The sequence below is a fragment of the Vanessa cardui genome, chromosome 20 (assembly GCF_905220365.1).
Source record: "Vanessa cardui chromosome 20, ilVanCard2.1, whole genome shotgun sequence".
Classification (NCBI taxonomy): Eukaryota; Metazoa; Arthropoda; class Insecta; order Lepidoptera; family Nymphalidae; genus Vanessa; species Vanessa cardui.
Genome location: NC_061142.1, coordinates 4,892,998 through 4,912,698, shown reverse-complemented (window position 1 = coordinate 4,912,698; position 19,701 = coordinate 4,892,998). Strand labels below are relative to the sequence as shown.

The following is a 19,701-nucleotide window of genomic DNA, read 5'->3' as shown; positions in this document are numbered from 1 at the left end:
ACTAGCGAAGCGCGTCTCAGCTTCGCACGGGTGTGGACATAAGACTTTTTAAATATTTTTTTGTTGGATTCTTCCAACATGTTTAATAGTTGTCGTTCTATTTCAATTTATTAACACAAAACCTGAATAAATTATACACCTAAAACTTCCTTATGAATTCCTCTGTCTAGTAGTAAAAAACGGATGAAAATCCGTTGAGTAGTTTTGGAGTTTATCGCGAACTAAGGCAGAGACGCGGCTGGGGGACTTTATTTTATAATATGTAGTGATTATTCTAAAGATATCATCTTAAATTTTGTAATATATAATTTTTAAATCCTGTATTAATCTGTAACAGGGTCTCGATTCATTTATGTATAATAAATAAATTTGTAGATAACTTCGTAACGACAAAGGTAAAAATTAATAAAAGGCAACATCATTTTCATTTCTACTGTAAAATTTTGTGTTATTTCCACTCCTAAACATTAAGGTTCATTCCAAATGAAGTAAAAAGTTACTGGTCTCATGCCATCTTCTTTCATATTGAACCTTTGCAGCTTATTCCACGACATCCTGTACGTGCGAGTTATACAGCAATATGTGGCAGAATTTCACGTGACTAATTATGGTGGCACACTCAATTATAGGTCCTATTCCCTGTGACACGATGAACTATAAATATAAATAAAGTTAAACTTAAGTTAGCTGGAACGTTCAATAGGATCTCAATGGATTCAGAGGTATCGCGACCAGTTAATTTTCCACTGACAACTCAGTTTTTGCTTCAATGTGCAAAATCATTAACACATAACATTGTAGTTTATGTTGGTTATATCGTGGTTTTACTATCTGGATAAGTTTATAGTTAATACGAAATACAGGGTGAAGTTATATCAACTCTATACCATCTAAAACTTTAGGGATTTCGTTGTTATGTACGTTTATCATCTTCATGATTAAGTACTAAAATTATATTATTAAATATAATTGAATAGAGATATAAACAAAATGACAAAATAATGAACATTTAATTCCTTCATAAATGATAAGAATTCTCTTCTATATATAGTAGTAATAGATAGGCTAACTAAAATTTAGAACTAAAAAATTTGGAAATGATTTGATTCAATTTTCATGTGTGAGGAAGGAATTTTGCATTCAAGTATTTGTAACTACTTTTAAAAATTTATATATATTCAATTAAATAAACATCTTCAAACGCTTTCAAAATATTTAAATATCCTAGTACAAATTTAAATACAATAAAATAATCTAACAAAGAGTTAGATTACATTAGTCGTTTTACATTTGAAAGCATTGTCAGTTGTCATACAACTTAATCAAAATAATATCGACATAGTAATATTTACAACTGGCAAAGTAGGATATGACAAATTTTAAACTCTATTGCATTGGAATTGAAGCTTATCGTATGTTTAAGACGGATGTGAGAACTTAGCGGTGATGCAAGTGTTTAAAGCGAGCGAGCGCCGACGCACGCGGCGCAGTCATCTACTGATCACAGACGTCAATATGTTTACCCTAAGCGTGGTTGTGTTTTCCTTTTTCGTGTTCGCCGCTGCTACAGATGTGCAACAATGCCCAGGTTAGTATTTAGTTTACGTAACCCCGTTACGAACTATTCGACCCGCTTTCATCACAGATAAATAAACAATTAAATAACTATGTTCTTGATAAAAAAAAACCGATTAGGTAAATAATATAGAAAGTATATAACACAGTAATACGGTCACGGTAACGAGTATATTGTTATTCAATCATGAGATCAATATTTTTAACAGATATTGTAATTTTTGTAATTACAAAATGTAGTAAAAATATAGATTGAATTCATCATACCCGTTTTAGTAATAATGTCGACAATAGAAAACATTTAGTTACTAAAAACAACGCTTAAAATCTCTTTAAAATTGACATCGAAAGAAAGTTGCATGCGCACTAGATATATCGCAATCAAAAAAAGAGTATTACCGACTTCTAACCGGTTGGCACAAACGAAATCACATTAAATAGGGTATTAGAATTTACTTAAAGCTGCGTTGAAATCTCTAGCTATACGTTCAAACTTCTAAATGTGTTTAATTTATTATAGCAACACCCTGTATGCTATTTTAACATACACATCTATATCTCGATATGTCCATCATGATGTATTTATAACATTAATAATAAATAATATATACATAAAAATAATAATATATACATTTTATTTTGCCTCTTTTTAATTTTTGGAAATAACTAAAAATAAATTCTTTGGAAAGCTATTATAATATATTTATAGCAATCGCAGAAGCAATCCAGTGGATTAAGTAGCTAATAACTTGATAATATCTAACTTGTTCTCGAACAAAGAGCTATTGTTATTTCATATAAATAGTTCCTCGTAAAGCAATTATTATTCTGTTCACCTTTGACTGTGATAAGAAGATTCGGATGAAACAAACTTACTATTTAGTTAGAGCTCAGTAAACAAATCGATAGATCGTTTCGAAACTAATACGCAGTAATACTTCTCTTTTCTGTTCACACGTTTCGATGTGGAAGGGAGCCAGTGTAGTACAGGCATATTATACATGTGTAGGGATTGCATTAATATTTTTATTCATTAAAAGATATATTTTTCATTTAATTCATATCCTGTTTGAATTTTAAGCTATTCGTTATCGATATAATATTAAACGAAACAAGAATAAAAAATATTTTTAGAATTAATGTTAAATTAAAAGTAGTGAAACATATTAATCTAACTTATTTTATATTTTTCAAATATATAAAAGTAGTTAGATTAATACCCTTATTAACCCTCTCCGTAATAGAAGAGGAGGCCTTATCTCAGTGGGAAATGTACAGGCTGTTACTTTACTTTACTTTACTTTAGATTAATATGTCTTACTTTTTGTAAGTAGAGCTTTTATATTTCCAATTTATATCTATAGCAATTACAATTACTATCTCTTGCGATTTAACCTGTTTGGAATTTCGAAACTTAATTTGTAAAGCAAATATGTTTATTATAATAGCACTTTACTCACAGTGTGAAAAATATGATTAATGATTGTAAAGTAAAAGCACACTGAGCAAAGTTCGATAATTTTCAAAATAGCTATTCAAATCAAAGAAGGAATTAATGTAATTGCTTAGACGCTGATCTCTCCTTCGTTGATGAATCCTTCTTCGATTATAGATCGAGGAAAAACGATGATATAAAAAAGAATTATGGATATATATACGTAGATGCAGAATGATCTTACAATTTAAATAATTAATGCAAAACGAGTCGCCGACGGCAAGAACTGATACATATACCTAATGAATTAAATATAGTATGTATTTAATGCAAGTCATGAATTGTTTATAAGACATACATATAGATATATTTTTATTAAAGTTGTATGTTCTATTTCCGCTGTGGCGAGAAGAATTCAAGGAAGTAGAGACGATAATAATTTATCATCTCAATATTTTAGGAATTATATTTAAGAGACTTGGAATTTTTTGCTTTGCTCATGTTTTTAAATTATTGAAACAAACCTAAAAAACATGAGTGGTCTCAAAACATCTTGTAAGCTTTAATTGCAGCCGTCTTTTTTGGTTGTTGTTACAAGGATGTCGGAAATATATACTCGAGAAATATTGTATGAACAATTATATGCACCTCTTCCTTAAACGTATTAAGCATTAGGGCCTTTATTTGTTAAAATGATTAATTTAGTGTTTTTTTTTATTTTATAAAAATCATGTACCCATAAATAGCAGTTTATTAAAAAACAGTCAGACGTTATTATATATTCATAAATATTTATTTAAGTTGTAGTGTAAAAATAATTATAAAGTTGATTTTATATTATATTTAGAAATATTTTAATTCATGAGTTACAATGAACGTGTGAGAACATTTATTTTTATTTCTGGCTAGCTTTTTTTAGAGCACACAGTGCTAAAAATACTCAAGTTTAAAATAAAAACAAATAGCCTAGCAAATAGTTAAAGAAAGAATGTATACCTACGTTTTGTAGATTGTTTAGGTTTTTATGTCTGGTTTCTACGTAAAACCCTATTCGTTTTTGCAAGGTACAAAAATCAGCGTCTATAATTTGTACGTGAAGTCCGTATTTATTATCAATCTTTTTTAGGTAAGAATTTTTATTATTAACGCTTTAACTATTACTATCTACAAATAAACATTTACAGTAGTTTCTTTGTAAATAGCGACTGTGTAAAATAGTGGCTAGAATGCTAGAAGCATTCCCCGTTTATTCGCAACTCTGATCCTATGGACAAAAAAGATACAGGCCTCCTCTCACTCCTGCTTTGGCACTTCCAAGGGTCTCATTAGGTTTAATTTAATATATTTAAGTGGGTTTAGATATTTTTTTTTATTTTATATTTATTATTCATATATTTTACAATTCGGACGATGATGTACAATTCTTGGAGCTTCCCAGACAACATTTCATTTTCTTTATGAACTTTGAACAAATTAATTATTATATCTGTTAGATGTTTCGATTGGAAAATAAACGTTTTTTTCCGTAATGAGCCTGTTAATTTTATTCCAATCATTTGATGTAGTTAACTACTTCAAGTAGGTTTAGGTTTCATGGCAATGAAGTTTTATGCAATATTTAGTAAACAAATTATATTCGCGTCAATGTCAATTGCTCAAGTAAATAAATTTCGTTAATATCGCCAACTGTGAGATGCAATCAAAGTAATTTGTTTATGATTAAAAAATAATTCCAAATAAAAAACCTACATAATTTTGAAACACAATTATAACATTTCTTTGAAAAAGGAAATGATCCTCTAAGTGCCTTTCATTTTTTTAAAGACAAAAATACATTAAAATACTTAGATCTAGCAAAGTTGATAAATAAATAAAACAACTCGAAATTGTGCAAGTACAACCCATTCAGAAATGTTTACTACTATTAAATATGCAAAAATATACCAAATTTAATTTGAGTATGGTTTGATAAATAAAATAGGAGACATAATATTAATCCCGTTAAAAATTTATTTTTATAGTTTTTATGAATGAAATGAAATTGAAACTAGAAATTTCAAAGAGGACCCTCTTTGACATTTCTAGTTTCAATTTCATTGAGGGAAATAGAAATAATAAGGCATATATTATTATTTAAGCAATAAAAGTTGCCAATATATTGTTATGCCCAATTTGAAATAGACAATGAATTGACTGAGTACCGAAAATTAAGAGATTGAGAGTTTTTTAAAAATACGACATAAGTGTGTAAATGTTTCATTGTTTAATTTTATAATGAAACACAAAAGGTGTATATGTGTTATAATTTTAGAAAATGATGTAAAATATCATCACACACCACGTTATCATACAAATTATTAGCAATAGGTTATATCTTACTGAAACTTTAATTAATATAATCATAAATAGGTAACTATTGCAAATTATTACTTTATTATTAAACACTAAAATGCTACATAGAACGATGTAAAGTCGTAGGAAGTTGCTATAATCAGATGTTGTATAATTCAATATAATCAGATACAAACTGCAATGTAGTAGTTCTGAAACTACATATAACGTTTTGTAGAAACTTGTTTGATTAATTACCATAATCACTAACTATTAATCCACAGTAATAATATCAAGATATAGGTACTTCTTTACACATGTTAATAGAAGAATAGCAAGAATGTATGCTTATTAAATTGCGGTAATAAAAAACGAAGGTTTTGTTTATAGTAATAAATCCAATTCTTGACCACGTCGTTTGTTCTTTGCGATATTAGTGATTTGTATGCAAGAACAGCAATATAGCGACGGAATGGAATCACTTGGAGACCGTATCACAAATTCAAATCAGGGTGAATCAACGCGTCATTGTTTCAAATATTATTTTGAGTTCTATGGTAAAGAATTGTTATTATTTATATCACGTAGAGATAATTCCATCGTGGCGTATCATTTAAATGTTTTTAAAATATCCTTGTCTCAAATAGTATCTTCCTTATTGTTTATAAAATAACCAAAAGATAGCGCATGCACATGTACATAACATACGAATGTATGAAATATAAAGGGAAAAATAAAGAATTTATTTTGCGATCCATTCTATTTTATTGATTAATACTTAGGTATTATATAAAAATAGTTTACAAAAAAATATGTGAGTATTATTATACTGTAATACTTACATATTTTTTTGAAACCTAATGATTTCTAAACATATAAATTATACATAATCAAGGTTTAATTTATAGTTATAATATTTATTTCTTTCGATCTTTGAAATATATGATATAGTTTACACATACATATATGATTGATCAATGTATATTATTTTATAAAGTGTAATGTGATAGCGCGTGGTAAAACTCGTGAGAGGTAAATAGTAGAATTCGCCAAGACAGTTTTGAAATGTATTTTTTTTCTTGTGATGCATTATTATATATTAAAAAATAATAACTTGCAGCGAGCTAGTTATTAAAAGATGGCCCTATGTAATATCACGTCACGTGAACAAAATAAAATAGACAAAATGACTGATTACAAATTTGAAACATTGTTATAATGTAATCCTAAATGATATTCTCGTATGTATTGAAACCGTATGTGAAAGTGATTAAATACATTGATTATTTTTTTTAAGCAAATAAGCCACCGGACGATAAATAATTACTATCTACTGAACATGGGTACTGTAACAAATATTAGTGATTCCCCATATTACCAATGCGCCTCCAACGCTGGAATCTAAGATGTCGTCTCTTATTCCTGTAGTTACACTGATTCTTCCTTCAAATCCGTCCTTCAAATCGGAACACATGAATATTTAGTAGAATAACAGTTGACTAGAAGCAAAGTTTAAAGAGCGGTTTAGTGGTAAGACTGTGCAAGCATCACCGTCTAAAACACAACACGCGAGTTCAAACAGTGCTCTTGTCGTCTACTATCTACCAGTGAAAGTTTCGTCAAAATCTGTCCAGCCGTTCTAGAGATTAACTGGAACAAATAGACAAAAATTGTAATAAAGTGTTATTTTGGTTTATATACCGTATGCACCTTTATATGTAAAACTGTTTTTTTTTTTTTAATATTACAAACAGACACTTCAATTTTATTATAGATATGTATATAGATGACGGAAACCAAAAACAAATAAACGCTTCTTCGTCATCTTTGTAATCTAAAAACAACAATTTAACATAAGAACGTGCCACATGAGAACTACTTTAATATTGATTAATAAGCTATTTGATCTTCGTTGCGCAAATAGGTATTTGCAAATCATCATCATCATCATCGTCACTTCACGGATTTATTATTTATATAGTATAATATTATATATAACAATAGCCGATAGATTAGCGCACTAATAATAATTCGAAATTAATCACAAATAATTCGTTTTTTACGATAATATATTGTCATAAATAAAATAAGCACATAAATCAACTTTTGGTGTCATTTTAAACGCTGTACTCTTAGCAGCAATAAAAATCATTATTTATGAATGCATGTCGTCATTATGTACAGGTGACTCTGTGATTTAAAGATCAATAAAGCATTTGTGACTAAACCGTACCAATATGATGCTAGTTCTATGACTTATGTTTATTCTATCACCATAATATATGAACTAGTTAATATGTTTAAAAGATAAATAGTTTCCGTTTATAAAGCATCGTTCAGAATATTGAAACATTTTTTTTTTTTTTACTTTATTCATAACATAGGACTTGTAAAGTCTTCTTGAGGACTCATTGAACTATTCAGAATTTTCTTAGATGCTTTTATAATGAAATTTTAATTAAAATGCAAAATGGTACAATTTATAATATTAAAATGAATGTCGTAATTTAAGTTCGAAATTGAAGGTCAGTTTTGATTAAGCAAGTAAGTACATAATAAATATTAAAATCTCACACAATATACACAAAATCATGCGGTACAATACAATTTTGCAAAAGCAGTGAGCAGACTAGAAAACCTTGACTATGCTGTTCTGTGTCACTATTTTGATCTAAGCATTAATTCTCAGACAAAACTTTTAGAAAACCAATATAAGCAGTGGCGTAGCTATCGTAGGTCTAGGTGGTGCAGTGCACCGGGGCCCCGGAGTTCAGGGGGCCCTCTAAACTAAACCTTAAGCTTCTAAAGATAGAAAATCACGACCCTGCGCACAACATTTCTTATTTCGTATCTATAATATTAAAGAGTAATTATTAGTTAAAGAGGAATGGGAAAGAGGGTGTGCGGGCCCCATTCTTTTTCTATGTACCGGGGCCCTTTCTCACCTCTCACCCTTCTTCACGCCTCTTAATATAAGCAACTCTTCAAAAACTACACTTACTTAACAATTTTAAACAAAATGATAACAACAACAACATAACGGTCTTTTAGTCTGATGATCATTTCCCAAGGCGGACCAGAAACAAATAATAGATATTGTTTTTTTTTTATGTAAAAAGTAATCAGTAATAATACGCACATAGATGATGTGCAGAAGCATTATTTGACAGGCTACTTACAAATCTAAATGCTACCGTGTCAATTTTATTACTTGTATTCAACTTTTTGTAAAAAAGATTAAATTCCAGCATGATCTTAGTCAGGTTACTTTAATTCTAATTTACTAGTAATATTTTTCGCTGTAGTACCTATGTAATATCGTCAGCACATTCATTGTTCACTTTATATTTCTGCTCATCAATATAGCGTTACAAATAGGTACTTTATATAAACATCAACAGTGGAATAAAATGTCCGATCATCCGGTAGCAGGAAATGACTGTCACAAGCAACATACCATAGAATTAATCTACATACAGACGTGAGTTGAATGAAAAACACATGTAACGATTTAAATGAATATACCCAGTCCATACCTATTACGATTTAATTGGATCAACGAAGGCCTTTTTAACCAATTGCTTAATTGTTTTGATAAATTATTCAAAAAAATTGTCTATTTTTTCAGGAAAATCGTTCGAGGGATTGAAAGATAGTGTTCAATTATCACCATGCAAGAAATTGCCCTGTCGCCTTAAGAAGGGAACCGACCAACACATTACGATCCAGTTTACTCCAGGTTAGCAGATGAATATTCTTATTGAAGCTAATGTAATCTCAGAAACCAATCAAATTTACATTCCTAAGTACAAAAACCAATAAGAATATTGTGATCGATATTCTCGTATTAGTATTTATAAATTAAATATGATCTATGATATCAATTCGATATCTATTTCATGTACTTGAAATGTTTGTTGTGTCAACACGTTAAGGCCATGCAGGTATGCACTGCAAACCAGACAATAAATAACATACAATTTTTAAACTTACTTCTAATAACTATATGTATAATATTATTATTATAGATATTAGTTATTATACTTTGATCATTCAAGTCATGTTTATATTATACAATTATTGAGTGACCGGCTAGTTTTTGATTAAAAATAAAATTTACTTGGTTTGGTTGGCGTTTGTGCAAGTCTACATCTACATATACAACAGCAGCCTGTAAATTCCCATTGCTGGGCTAAAGGCCACATCTCCCTTTGAGGAGAAGGTTTGGAACATATTCCACCACGCTGTTCCAATGCGGGTTGGTAGAATACACATGTTGCAGAATTTCTATGAAATTTGTCACATGCAGGTTTCCTCACAATGTTTTCCTTCGGTAATTATACTTTTCTCCAGTCGTGAACAACTACTAAAATATGTAGTATGGTGGTGTCTCTTCTACATACAATAGAGGCAAAGGGGACATAGCATTGTAATGCATTAGTGTAGTTAGGAATGGACCATTTAGATAGCAAATTTTTTCTTCCATAAACTAATTACCATGTCCAGAAAAAAGTATATTGTTTTTTTTTTTATATTATTGCATTTATACGAATGAGAATAATGTTAGACCGATGTTTGATTTGCAACTCACTAGGCATCAATAAACATTTTTTTAAAGAAATTTATTCTTCTGTATTAAGATTTGTTATTAAAATATGCATCATTAAGTATTTACTATATTTTAATATATAGATAAAATAGCCAAATATTTCATGAAAATTATTAAGGAAATAGACACAAAAAAATTGATGTTCTGACAGTTATCTTGTTTGCCATAATTATGGATTGAATTCCACTTATTTTATTTACAAAAATAATATATTTTTTTTTATTTTTACGTCATTACGTCAAAAATAAAGTTGAATTTATTTAAAATATTTTATCATATTGATATGGTTGTAATTTATCGACATTTATAAATATATGAAAAATATTGAATGTAGAAAAGGTTGCTTGTCTTTTCTCAGTATATTTTTCTTTTATTGCCGAAAATAAGATTATACATAAAGACTTTTTTTCATACCATTTTCCCATAACTAAGAGTTCAACGTGTTCAGCGGTGACATAATGATTTCTTTGCAAACTCATTTTCGAATGCTTTTGAAATGAACTATAATTAAACATATTATTAAAGCTTCTTAATACTTTTAAAGGAACAAGCTTAAAAATGAGACTACTTACTTTACCATTCAATTTGAATAATTTAATTACAAATTGTAACCTAGTAATAATTATTATATTAGAAAAAATATGATACATCAGTTTTACAAATAAACGAGAAACATTAATTAGATAACCAAACTATTTACCCAAATTGTCGAGCAATAAGACTGGAGAAAAGTATAATAACCAATTCCAAAACCATTACTAAAAGAACTTGCGGCGACTCCTAAAAATCTATGTTAAATCTTATTTAGCCTATTTAGGAGCAAGCATAAGCCTTTATGGATTTAATTGGGGTTTCTACAGCGATGTTTTATTTCTGCAAAATGGAGACTTTATAATTCCAAATAGGTAAATAGTTTTGTTAAATGTGAGTTGATGTTATCATCAAAGATAACACATCTGGCGCTAGCGAATCGCTTTGCTAGTCTTTGCAGAAAATTCTACGTGATCGTTTGATGCGTTAATTTGCTTGATTGATGAACGTGTTTTCCAAGGAATTAAAAAAGTACTTAATAAGTACAGCGTACGATAATGCCGCCGATCAGACGGAATAAAAATATGTGCGTGCAAATTTTGCTAGACAGCTATTTTATCTCATAAAAATAATAATAAAGTATTATTTTCTCTTGTTTTTAGATAAAGATATCCCAGAAGTGAAAAACCAAGTTTCGGCTGAATTAGCTGGACTTTCCTTGCCGTTCATTGGAGTTGACGGGCTTCCAATTTGCCAAAAAATTGAAACTGAAGATGGAGAAAAAGCATCATGTCCTCTAAAAGCAGGAACTAAATACATCTATAAGGATTCCTTCCCTATATTAGAATTTTACCCTAAGTTAGAAACCACTGTACACTGGGCGTTAAAAGATGGAGATAATGATATCATATGCTTCAAAGTTCCCGTGAAGATTGTATAGTTTTGTTTATAGGAATCTTTTGAAGGCCACTTTACTTTTTAACGTCGGCTTATGATTATGACTAACATATTTTTTAATTATATCTACCTCGGCTCCCCAGATCAATATCTCATAGTAAATTGATCTAAAAGGTATTATTTTTGGTAAAAATATATCGATCAAACTTTCAAAGGAACGTGTAACAAACACATCACATATAATTCTATTATAATTTTCTCGTATTATAGTTCTCATTTGTCTCTCAATAATTTCAAATAATCAATCGATATTAGAAGAAATTCTGATTAAGAAATAATTCCATCTGTTGTTTCTCAGTGTATCCCTAAAATATATTTGAACTGGAAGCAGCCGAAGTTTTTAAAATTTCAACACAGGGTCCTATAGTAGTAAAAGAAGTTGATTTGAAACTATTTATCGACTTGTATCTTTAATCGATGACATTATCATGACATATATTTATTTAATGATTCTTACCGAAATTTTGTGACGTTTTGCTTAATAATTTAAGTTATTATTGACTATAACAAATATAAATTTATTATGCGATTTCAAACTTTAAAAAAAAAGTCACGAAAATCTTATTAAATGAAAAATGGAACCTTAAATATTTCTCAATGGTTCTATAGAAGCTGTAAGTCCATGTAAAATGAGGATTACCAACGAAGATATTAAGTGTATGTTGAATAGTAAAAAGAAGTTAATATTTATATTGTATAGAATTTAAGTATCACAAATATAATTTAAATAAATATTGTAATAAAATACTATGTTTTATTTCTTATTATAGTTTTATTATAAAAATAAGGCTCTCAAGATAACACTAAAAAATTTAATCTACAAGATAATTATGTCCATTACAGTCAGACTAACTACAATTAGGAAAAACGAGAATTATTTTTTAAATCTTAATTCTTCTTAGACGCCGCTGTAATGACTGCCGGAACTTCAAAACACACTACATCCTCTTTGCCATCGTTGAGTCCCCAGTGCACGCGGAGAGGCACTTGTGGATAGAAGGACTCTATATGGAAAGAGTTAGTGTAGACGTATTCCTTGTTGGCCTCGAGGGGACAAGGCGCAGCCTCGCCGGTGTCGGCGTGCTTCACCTGGGTACACGCGCTCACACCGGCCACGCCGACGAATGGCAATGGGAGACCGGCGATTATCGCGTACACGTCGTTCGTAAGTTTGTGGACTACTTGTTCTGAAAATTTTATAAAAATGAATGCATTTTTGTACATAAGTTATTTGATACAGTAAATCGATAGAATACCTAATTATAAAAGTAATTTAAACCTAATACCTATAATAAACTAACTACAAAGACACTATGCCATAGGATGTAGCTATTTATAAATATGGTAATCTAAAATTATTTTGATTTGCATTAATCTGAAATATGCTTTATGCTTGCCAAGAATTGCTTTTTCCTTAGATATGTTGAAGCCTTTTCCTGCCTAGATTTGCAAATTCCTATAATAAGACAGGAATTTACCTCATCAGCAGAGGACCATCCAGCTGATGACCGCTCTTCCATAGAACAATGTGGTCTGATTCTACACTCTTAACACTGAGTTCGACTGGAATTCCAGACAAAAAGAATACCCATTGTCATTTGAGGCAGGAAACCTTTGGAGTTCATATAACAGGACGTGGCCCTATTAGTAAAAAAAAATCAGGAAAACTTGGATTAAGATTTGCGTCATCATCAACTTTAAAAGTTGTCACAATCTTCTTTATGTCCTTATATTAATAGCAACCTCTCTAGTAAAACTACTAGAGAACAAACTTTTGAAGTGCTCTGTGAAATAAAGTTTTTCGTTTTTTTTTTTACGGTGAAACGCAGTCTTCGTCGGCAGCTAGAGGAGACACAATTTGCTGGAGTATCTTATGGTGGTACTGAAAATTATTCTTTGGGGGAGATATACTAAAATAGAAAGACACCCTATCTATAACGGCGTCGAATTTATTAAACCTATCTATATATATATCTATCTATATACCACTATAAGATGAAAGAGACCGCCTCATATAAAATCAGACTTCCCGCTACGACCCACAAGGCTATATCTTATGACTTCTGGATCATAGAGACGATTTAAGATATACTTATTTACTTTATCCAAATGGTCGGAAAATAATATATTTGGGCGTGACAAGAACTAAAATTTTGAAATCAAATCTAAATCTAACCTTTTATCTGTAATGTTCGAAAATAAAAAGTTTATTGCTTTTCCATTCAACACGAGTGCTGCACGCGCTCTATTTTTTTATATAACTAGCTATTGTCCAGCATGTGATGTGATGCCTTTTTAATTTTTTTGTAAACATTTATCCAACAAAACTCGCGTAGAATATTTTAACGCTAGTGTCAACAATAACTGTGCATTTTCTGATAGAATTATATGACTGCATACAAAACAAAGGAACAAAAATGTATTCATATACATTTTAAGTTTATGTCATAAATTTATTGCTTGCTACTAATAAATTCGTACCTACTAAAGACGTTTATAGGTATATATAGCACACACGCATTATGCAAATACATAATTACTTTATGAAGCGCTCAAGGCTATTAATATAAACTTAAATCTCAGTTTAAATGATAAAAATTCCACTTAAATTTTTCCATTTCAACGTCAATCTTTTATAACAGAACAGTAGAGAAAAAAACGTAAAGTGCGATATTATTTAAATGAACTGTACAGTTTCCGTAATAAAAAATAATTCTGTAATGTCTGTGATATGTGATCTGTTTTATTTATAACCATGTTAAAATTACTTGGTTTAAATTTGAAGATCACGGTCGTGTTGGTTCCTTTACGCAGCTTACAACGTGACTTCCCACACGGCAGCACCTGAATTCTCTCACGAAGATTATCGAATTCTCGACCTGAAAACGATACAAAATTCTAGTTAGAATACAATCATACTTTATAAATATATAAAAGAGAACCTTAAACTCTATAGGTACATGAATTTCATGACATTATGTAAAGTATTCAGGTACTTTTTTATTTTTTTACTGAGGTGTGAACAATGTATTTATAATAATATGATTTTGTATATAAAAACCTTTTTTTCGAACTAGGTATTGCTGACTGCATTAGGTATATGATGAAAGCATGTATTAGGACTCAGATCAGCAGATCATGTCAGACAATCAGGTTATAAAATCATCAACATTCGGACGAAGGACACATAGTGCTTATATTTATTATTGATAGTTACGATCTTTACGAGGTCGTATCTGACATTTATGCAGTATAAAACAAGAGAAGGCTGTATTTTATAGCTATTAAGCAAGAGAACAATTTTAAAAACAAATATCTATCTATTATTATTCAATTTTTCTGACAGGATTTATCACCGGTTCGCTAACGCCTTATGTACTATACTGTTTTTTTTTTTTTTCAAATGATACAACAAATGATGAGTAACCTGGCTGTGGAGCGTCGCGGTCATGATTAAACAACTGACTTGTTTTATAAAACTGCCAACTTATGGCGGAGAAATAATTCGGCTTATTCGTGGTAAGTCGTCACCACCGCCCGTAGACAATGATTCTTCGCCTAAACATCACGCCAATGCGCTATCAACGAGATATTATGTCCCTTATGCCTGTAGTTCGTTACACTGGCTTACTCACCCTTCAAAACGTAACATAACAATACTGAATACTGCTATTTGGTGGTTGAATATCTGAGGTAGGTTTTTATTTGTAAACAAAGGTCTAAACAGCAATTTTAATAATTATATAGCAAAATAAGTCAGAAATTTTCGGAATTTTTACAGGCTTTTATTTCCTATTGAACAAAAACAAAGAATGAACTTGCAAGACTGAAACAATGTTTTCAACTATAAAAAAAAATTAGAACGCCAATTTCCATATGTTTAACATAAAAAAATTATGCTCTTCTACAACTCCAGTGCAAAGTCTATTGTTTCTGAGGCTACCGTTATAGACGATATATACCGTTATATTGACGTTAGTCAAACAGTGATTTGGTTTTTGTATGTTTCGGCTTATTTTTTATGTGATACATAATCAGTTTATGAAAATAAAACTTTTCGCGCCCACGCTAAGGTTTGGTTCTATTGTATGTATTGGCGAGGGGGCTTGGTATATTCGTCAAATATAATTCAAAATGCTGCAAAGTCATATTAATAAAATGAAAAACCATTTAAATAGAGGATTTATTTATTTACTATTATATTCATAAATTAATTAGCATATTGTCAATTGATTTTGTAAACTCGAAATCATATTGCATCTATTTATCAAGTAATATACTTGATAAATAACCTCCAACCCAAATTCCAAAGATAACTCCCAGACTCCCAGTTTTGGCAAACCAGTTGATACCAACTGGTTTGCCAAAACGTTGAAAAGTTTCCATTTATTTTTTGTTTCTAATTATTTCATTATTAATTTATACTATGAGACTTAATATTCATTTCTCACATTTTTTTCTTGTAATTAAACATAATATGTTTAGTTTATACTAAATAATTAATCGTATGCGTATTATTATTACATATACAAAAAATAAAAACGCAATAATCCAGTCCTAATTGAGTTAAGTATTTCATGAATACATCATATTTTAAAATTACTGATTCATGAATATAGATCATAGATTTTGAGAAGAAAACAACAAAAGTCTGTGCTCAAGGCTTCATTGGAGGTCCAACCTTTTAGAACACCGTTCTTCTCTTTGTTCTACAAACTGGATGCCGAACGAACATTCTGTACACCATTCCCAGACGAGGCGGGTTTTTGTGCTTCCTTAGACTTTACAGACATAGAAAAAAATTACGACCAAGGCTTCGGTAGCAAAAGACTTTCTCTAAAAAAAGAAAGTAACGAGACGAAATTATCTTATCTATACTATTCATGCGTGCAACTAAGGCGTTTTTACGTGCGACCAAAAAAAATATTTTGTACGTTTACATGGATTTCACTGACTGATGCCCAAGACGTACATCAAAGCAATAACTAGCACTTGAAACTTGAAATCTTCATTATTGGTACTTATTCAGATATATAAATCAATTTCCTCGGATATTAAAATTTACTTTTACACCCGAATAAATACTTTAGAAGATATCAACGATTCCAAAATACTTGCATACAAAAAAATCGTTGCGGAACGGTTTATTGGTTGTAACAATAACATGTTAACCTTGCAAATAAAAATTATCCAAATTTGAATCTATAAAATGAGGAAAAATTTAGATCTCTGTTTAACATTAAAATTACAAGCATCATATTCTAATAAATAAAGTTTATATAAAGGTACCTACAGACAAGTCGTTAATATGAGATATTTTAAAAACACTAGAATAAAGCAATAGATACTTATGTAAGAATCCAAAATAAATCAAGATCATCATAGATACAACATACATACATAATATAAAACAAAGTCGCTCAACCGTATCTATCTATGTATGCTTAGATCTTAAAATTACACAACAGATTTTGATGCTGCTTTTTTCAATAGATAAATTGATTTAAGAGGAACTTCGTATGTATAATACATACACAATATTGTAGGGAAACGCTGACAGTTTTAGACGTTTGAAGCCGGGACCGATCGCTTGTTTAATATAATTGAAAAAACAATTTTAGTAGTAATTTATTTGATTAAATTTTTTTAAAAGGCATAAAAGGCATCAAATACTTTAGTAAAGAACCAACCAAATTATATGATTAAATATACCTACGTAGTATGAAGTTTCGATGAACGGTCTTAAATATTTTCTGTTTAAATTTTGCGACATTTAACAAGAATCAATCAAACAAGATCATCGCGCCACAACAGGAACGGACGAGCTGAGAGGCATTAAATTTTTTCCCTTTTTGCAAGAAGCCAGACCGGTCAACTGATGGTTACTGACCATTTACAATTTTCAATTCGAAAGAATTATTTTGAGAGGATTATAAAAATATTTGATTCAACGCATGAATACGGAACAATGTAGGTAATACATATTAGCACAGTATCGGATAGATCGCTTGACTCGATATTAGTTAATATCTATTTTAATTTAGTTTGTTTAATATTTGTTATCTATATCTTATTATTGAAAAACTATATATACTTAGTAAACGGATAATACCGACTTAGTACTTTATAAAAATATTTATTTCTAAATATGTAATGAGTAAAATATTACATAAATCGTAAAATATTATACAAAAATAGATTTATAAAAAAAGTTGGTTCTAAATTAAGTTGAAATAATTATTATACTTCACTAACCGGTTAGGTTAAATAAAAGAGTAAAACATTTATAGCATAACGTGTTCCTGTTCACACAACATTGTTAACAATATTTATACTCAAGAAGCCTTGTACAAAAAATCTTATATTTCTGTTTAAATGTATGATGCTAAAATGCGTTATCGAGAAAATATTATGACTATGATTTTAAATGAGCAAAAATTAATATAACTTGCACTGGTTTTTTGCAAAATTTGTCTCTGGATAGATACAGTAAATTAAATTAAACACATATTTTAAACCATTTTTAGGTACATTTATTTTAAATTAAATTTAATTAAAAATATTTTAGTATTTAAGTCTATGTCGTTTCAATGAAATATTTATTTTACTATATTTTTGATTTTTTTTACTATACATAAAATGAAAAACAAACATTAGTAATTGATTCTTCGAACTAATTAGAAAAATATAATACTAATTGATTCAAAAATGCAATTAGGCCTCTGAGTAAAAAATATGCAAGTAATGTTTATTTACGGTAAAAATTCTCACCTGGGCATTGTTCCGAAGGTGTTTCATCACTTCGCACCGCTAATATTGCAACTGCTAATAAAATTGCAATGGTTAAGTATAGCTTATTCATTTTTACGACAGAAGAGACGACCGCTCGCTGATACGCAGACGCAGCTATTGAGGAGCAATCGGTAAATCAAAGTAAACTGGTTCCAACGTCAAGAAAGGGTCCCGATTCGCGAGACGATTCCGCGCACAAAGCATGCGGCACGATTTACTAATTGGACATAAAGGCGAGCGGCAGGCGTTCTTTTTATCAACATACTCGACTGTATGCTTACTTCGAAATTTGTTCTTACTGAAAATATACCATTATTTACTTTTACAAAAGTTCGTATGTTTTTGTTAACAGATATTGGTCATTTAATTAATTTTATGTATGAACTGGCTAACAGGTTTAAAAGAAACCTGCCAATGTCGTTATGCAATGTCCTTAAGATTTTCTGTTTTGTAACTCCATACGTGTAATGTTCATTTTATTATTAAATTGTACGATGTTCAAGAAAACAAGAAGAAAAATATATTTTCACTTATGTGATAAACATTCTTATTTTGAAGTACCTAATACTTTTTTTTTAGTATATTTTTAATTTAAATTAATATTATTTGGAAATGGTAAGTATAAAAAAAAAAAAACATTTAAAAAGTAATAAACTTTATTGACAATATTTTACATTATCAAAAATAATTTTAAAAATATAAAAAATGAGGCAGATTATAGTAATGATAATACTTATACCAGCGTAGATTATAAAATAAAAAAAAGTATATTGAATCAATAACAAATCATAATGGAATTAAAACTTGTGCACTCTTTTATCGATAAAAAACAACTATTTCTACTATAGTATTTAATTTAACAAGATATGATGTAACATATGAAAACAAAATATTAATACTTCTTTAGCGGAGATTCTTTTGATTTTCAGTGAAAAAAAAAACATGTTAAGATAAACATGTACATACATGTACAATCCCTGCATTTTCAATGCACCCTATATTTACAGGGTGAATAGTGAAAGATCACTTATTAGAGAAAACTTATCTATACACACAACTATTATTTAACAACTAAGTATATTACATAGTGTTAGGGACACATTTTAATATACATATATCGGTCGTGATAATTAGTAAACATTTTATTTTAAAATTAAATAAATTGGCAAAGATGGGCTACCCTGGCGACAAGTCATAAAACTCATTTATTACAGCTACAAAATTACAGGGTGAATTAACAATAATTATTATAAAATTGTATAAGATTTCCTGTATTCCGATGTCAACAATACAATCTTCAAAACTGTACCTACTTCAGGAATTTGTTTTATTTTTTATGCTAAACTATAGTTTCTTTTTATAACTATAACCATTACCATTGAAAGTTATCAATACTTTCCTCATTATCATAATTTGTATCTAATTAAATTTGTAAGATAGTCCCACTTAAAAAATATTTAAAAAAAATATT

The 19,701-nt window shown here is 29.4% G+C and overlaps 2 protein-coding genes across 2 annotated transcripts; one reads left to right on the top strand and one right to left on the bottom strand.

Moving 5' to 3' along the window:
* Positions 1-1,425: 1,425 nt before the first annotated feature.
* On the top strand, positions 1,426-12,183 carry LOC124538375 (NPC intracellular cholesterol transporter 2-like). The gene is made up of 3 exons (XM_047115419.1): positions 1,426-1,588; positions 8,970-9,080; positions 11,144-12,183. The coding sequence occupies exons 1-3, from the start codon at positions 1,447-1,449 to the stop codon at positions 11,419-11,421; spliced, it is 531 nt and encodes a 176-aa protein (XP_046971375.1). The 5' UTR covers positions 1,426-1,446; the 3' UTR covers positions 11,422-12,183.
* Positions 12,176-18,447, bottom strand: LOC124538376 (NPC intracellular cholesterol transporter 2-like). Its single transcript, XM_047115420.1, has 3 exons — positions 18,210-18,447; positions 14,207-14,317; positions 12,176-12,625 (listed from the first exon to the last, which is right to left on the bottom strand). Exons 1-3 carry the CDS (start codon positions 18,298-18,300, stop codon positions 12,327-12,329), a joined length of 501 nt encoding a protein of 166 aa, XP_046971376.1. The 5' UTR covers positions 18,301-18,447; the 3' UTR covers positions 12,176-12,326.
* Between the last annotated feature and the right edge of the window lie 1,254 nt (positions 18,448-19,701).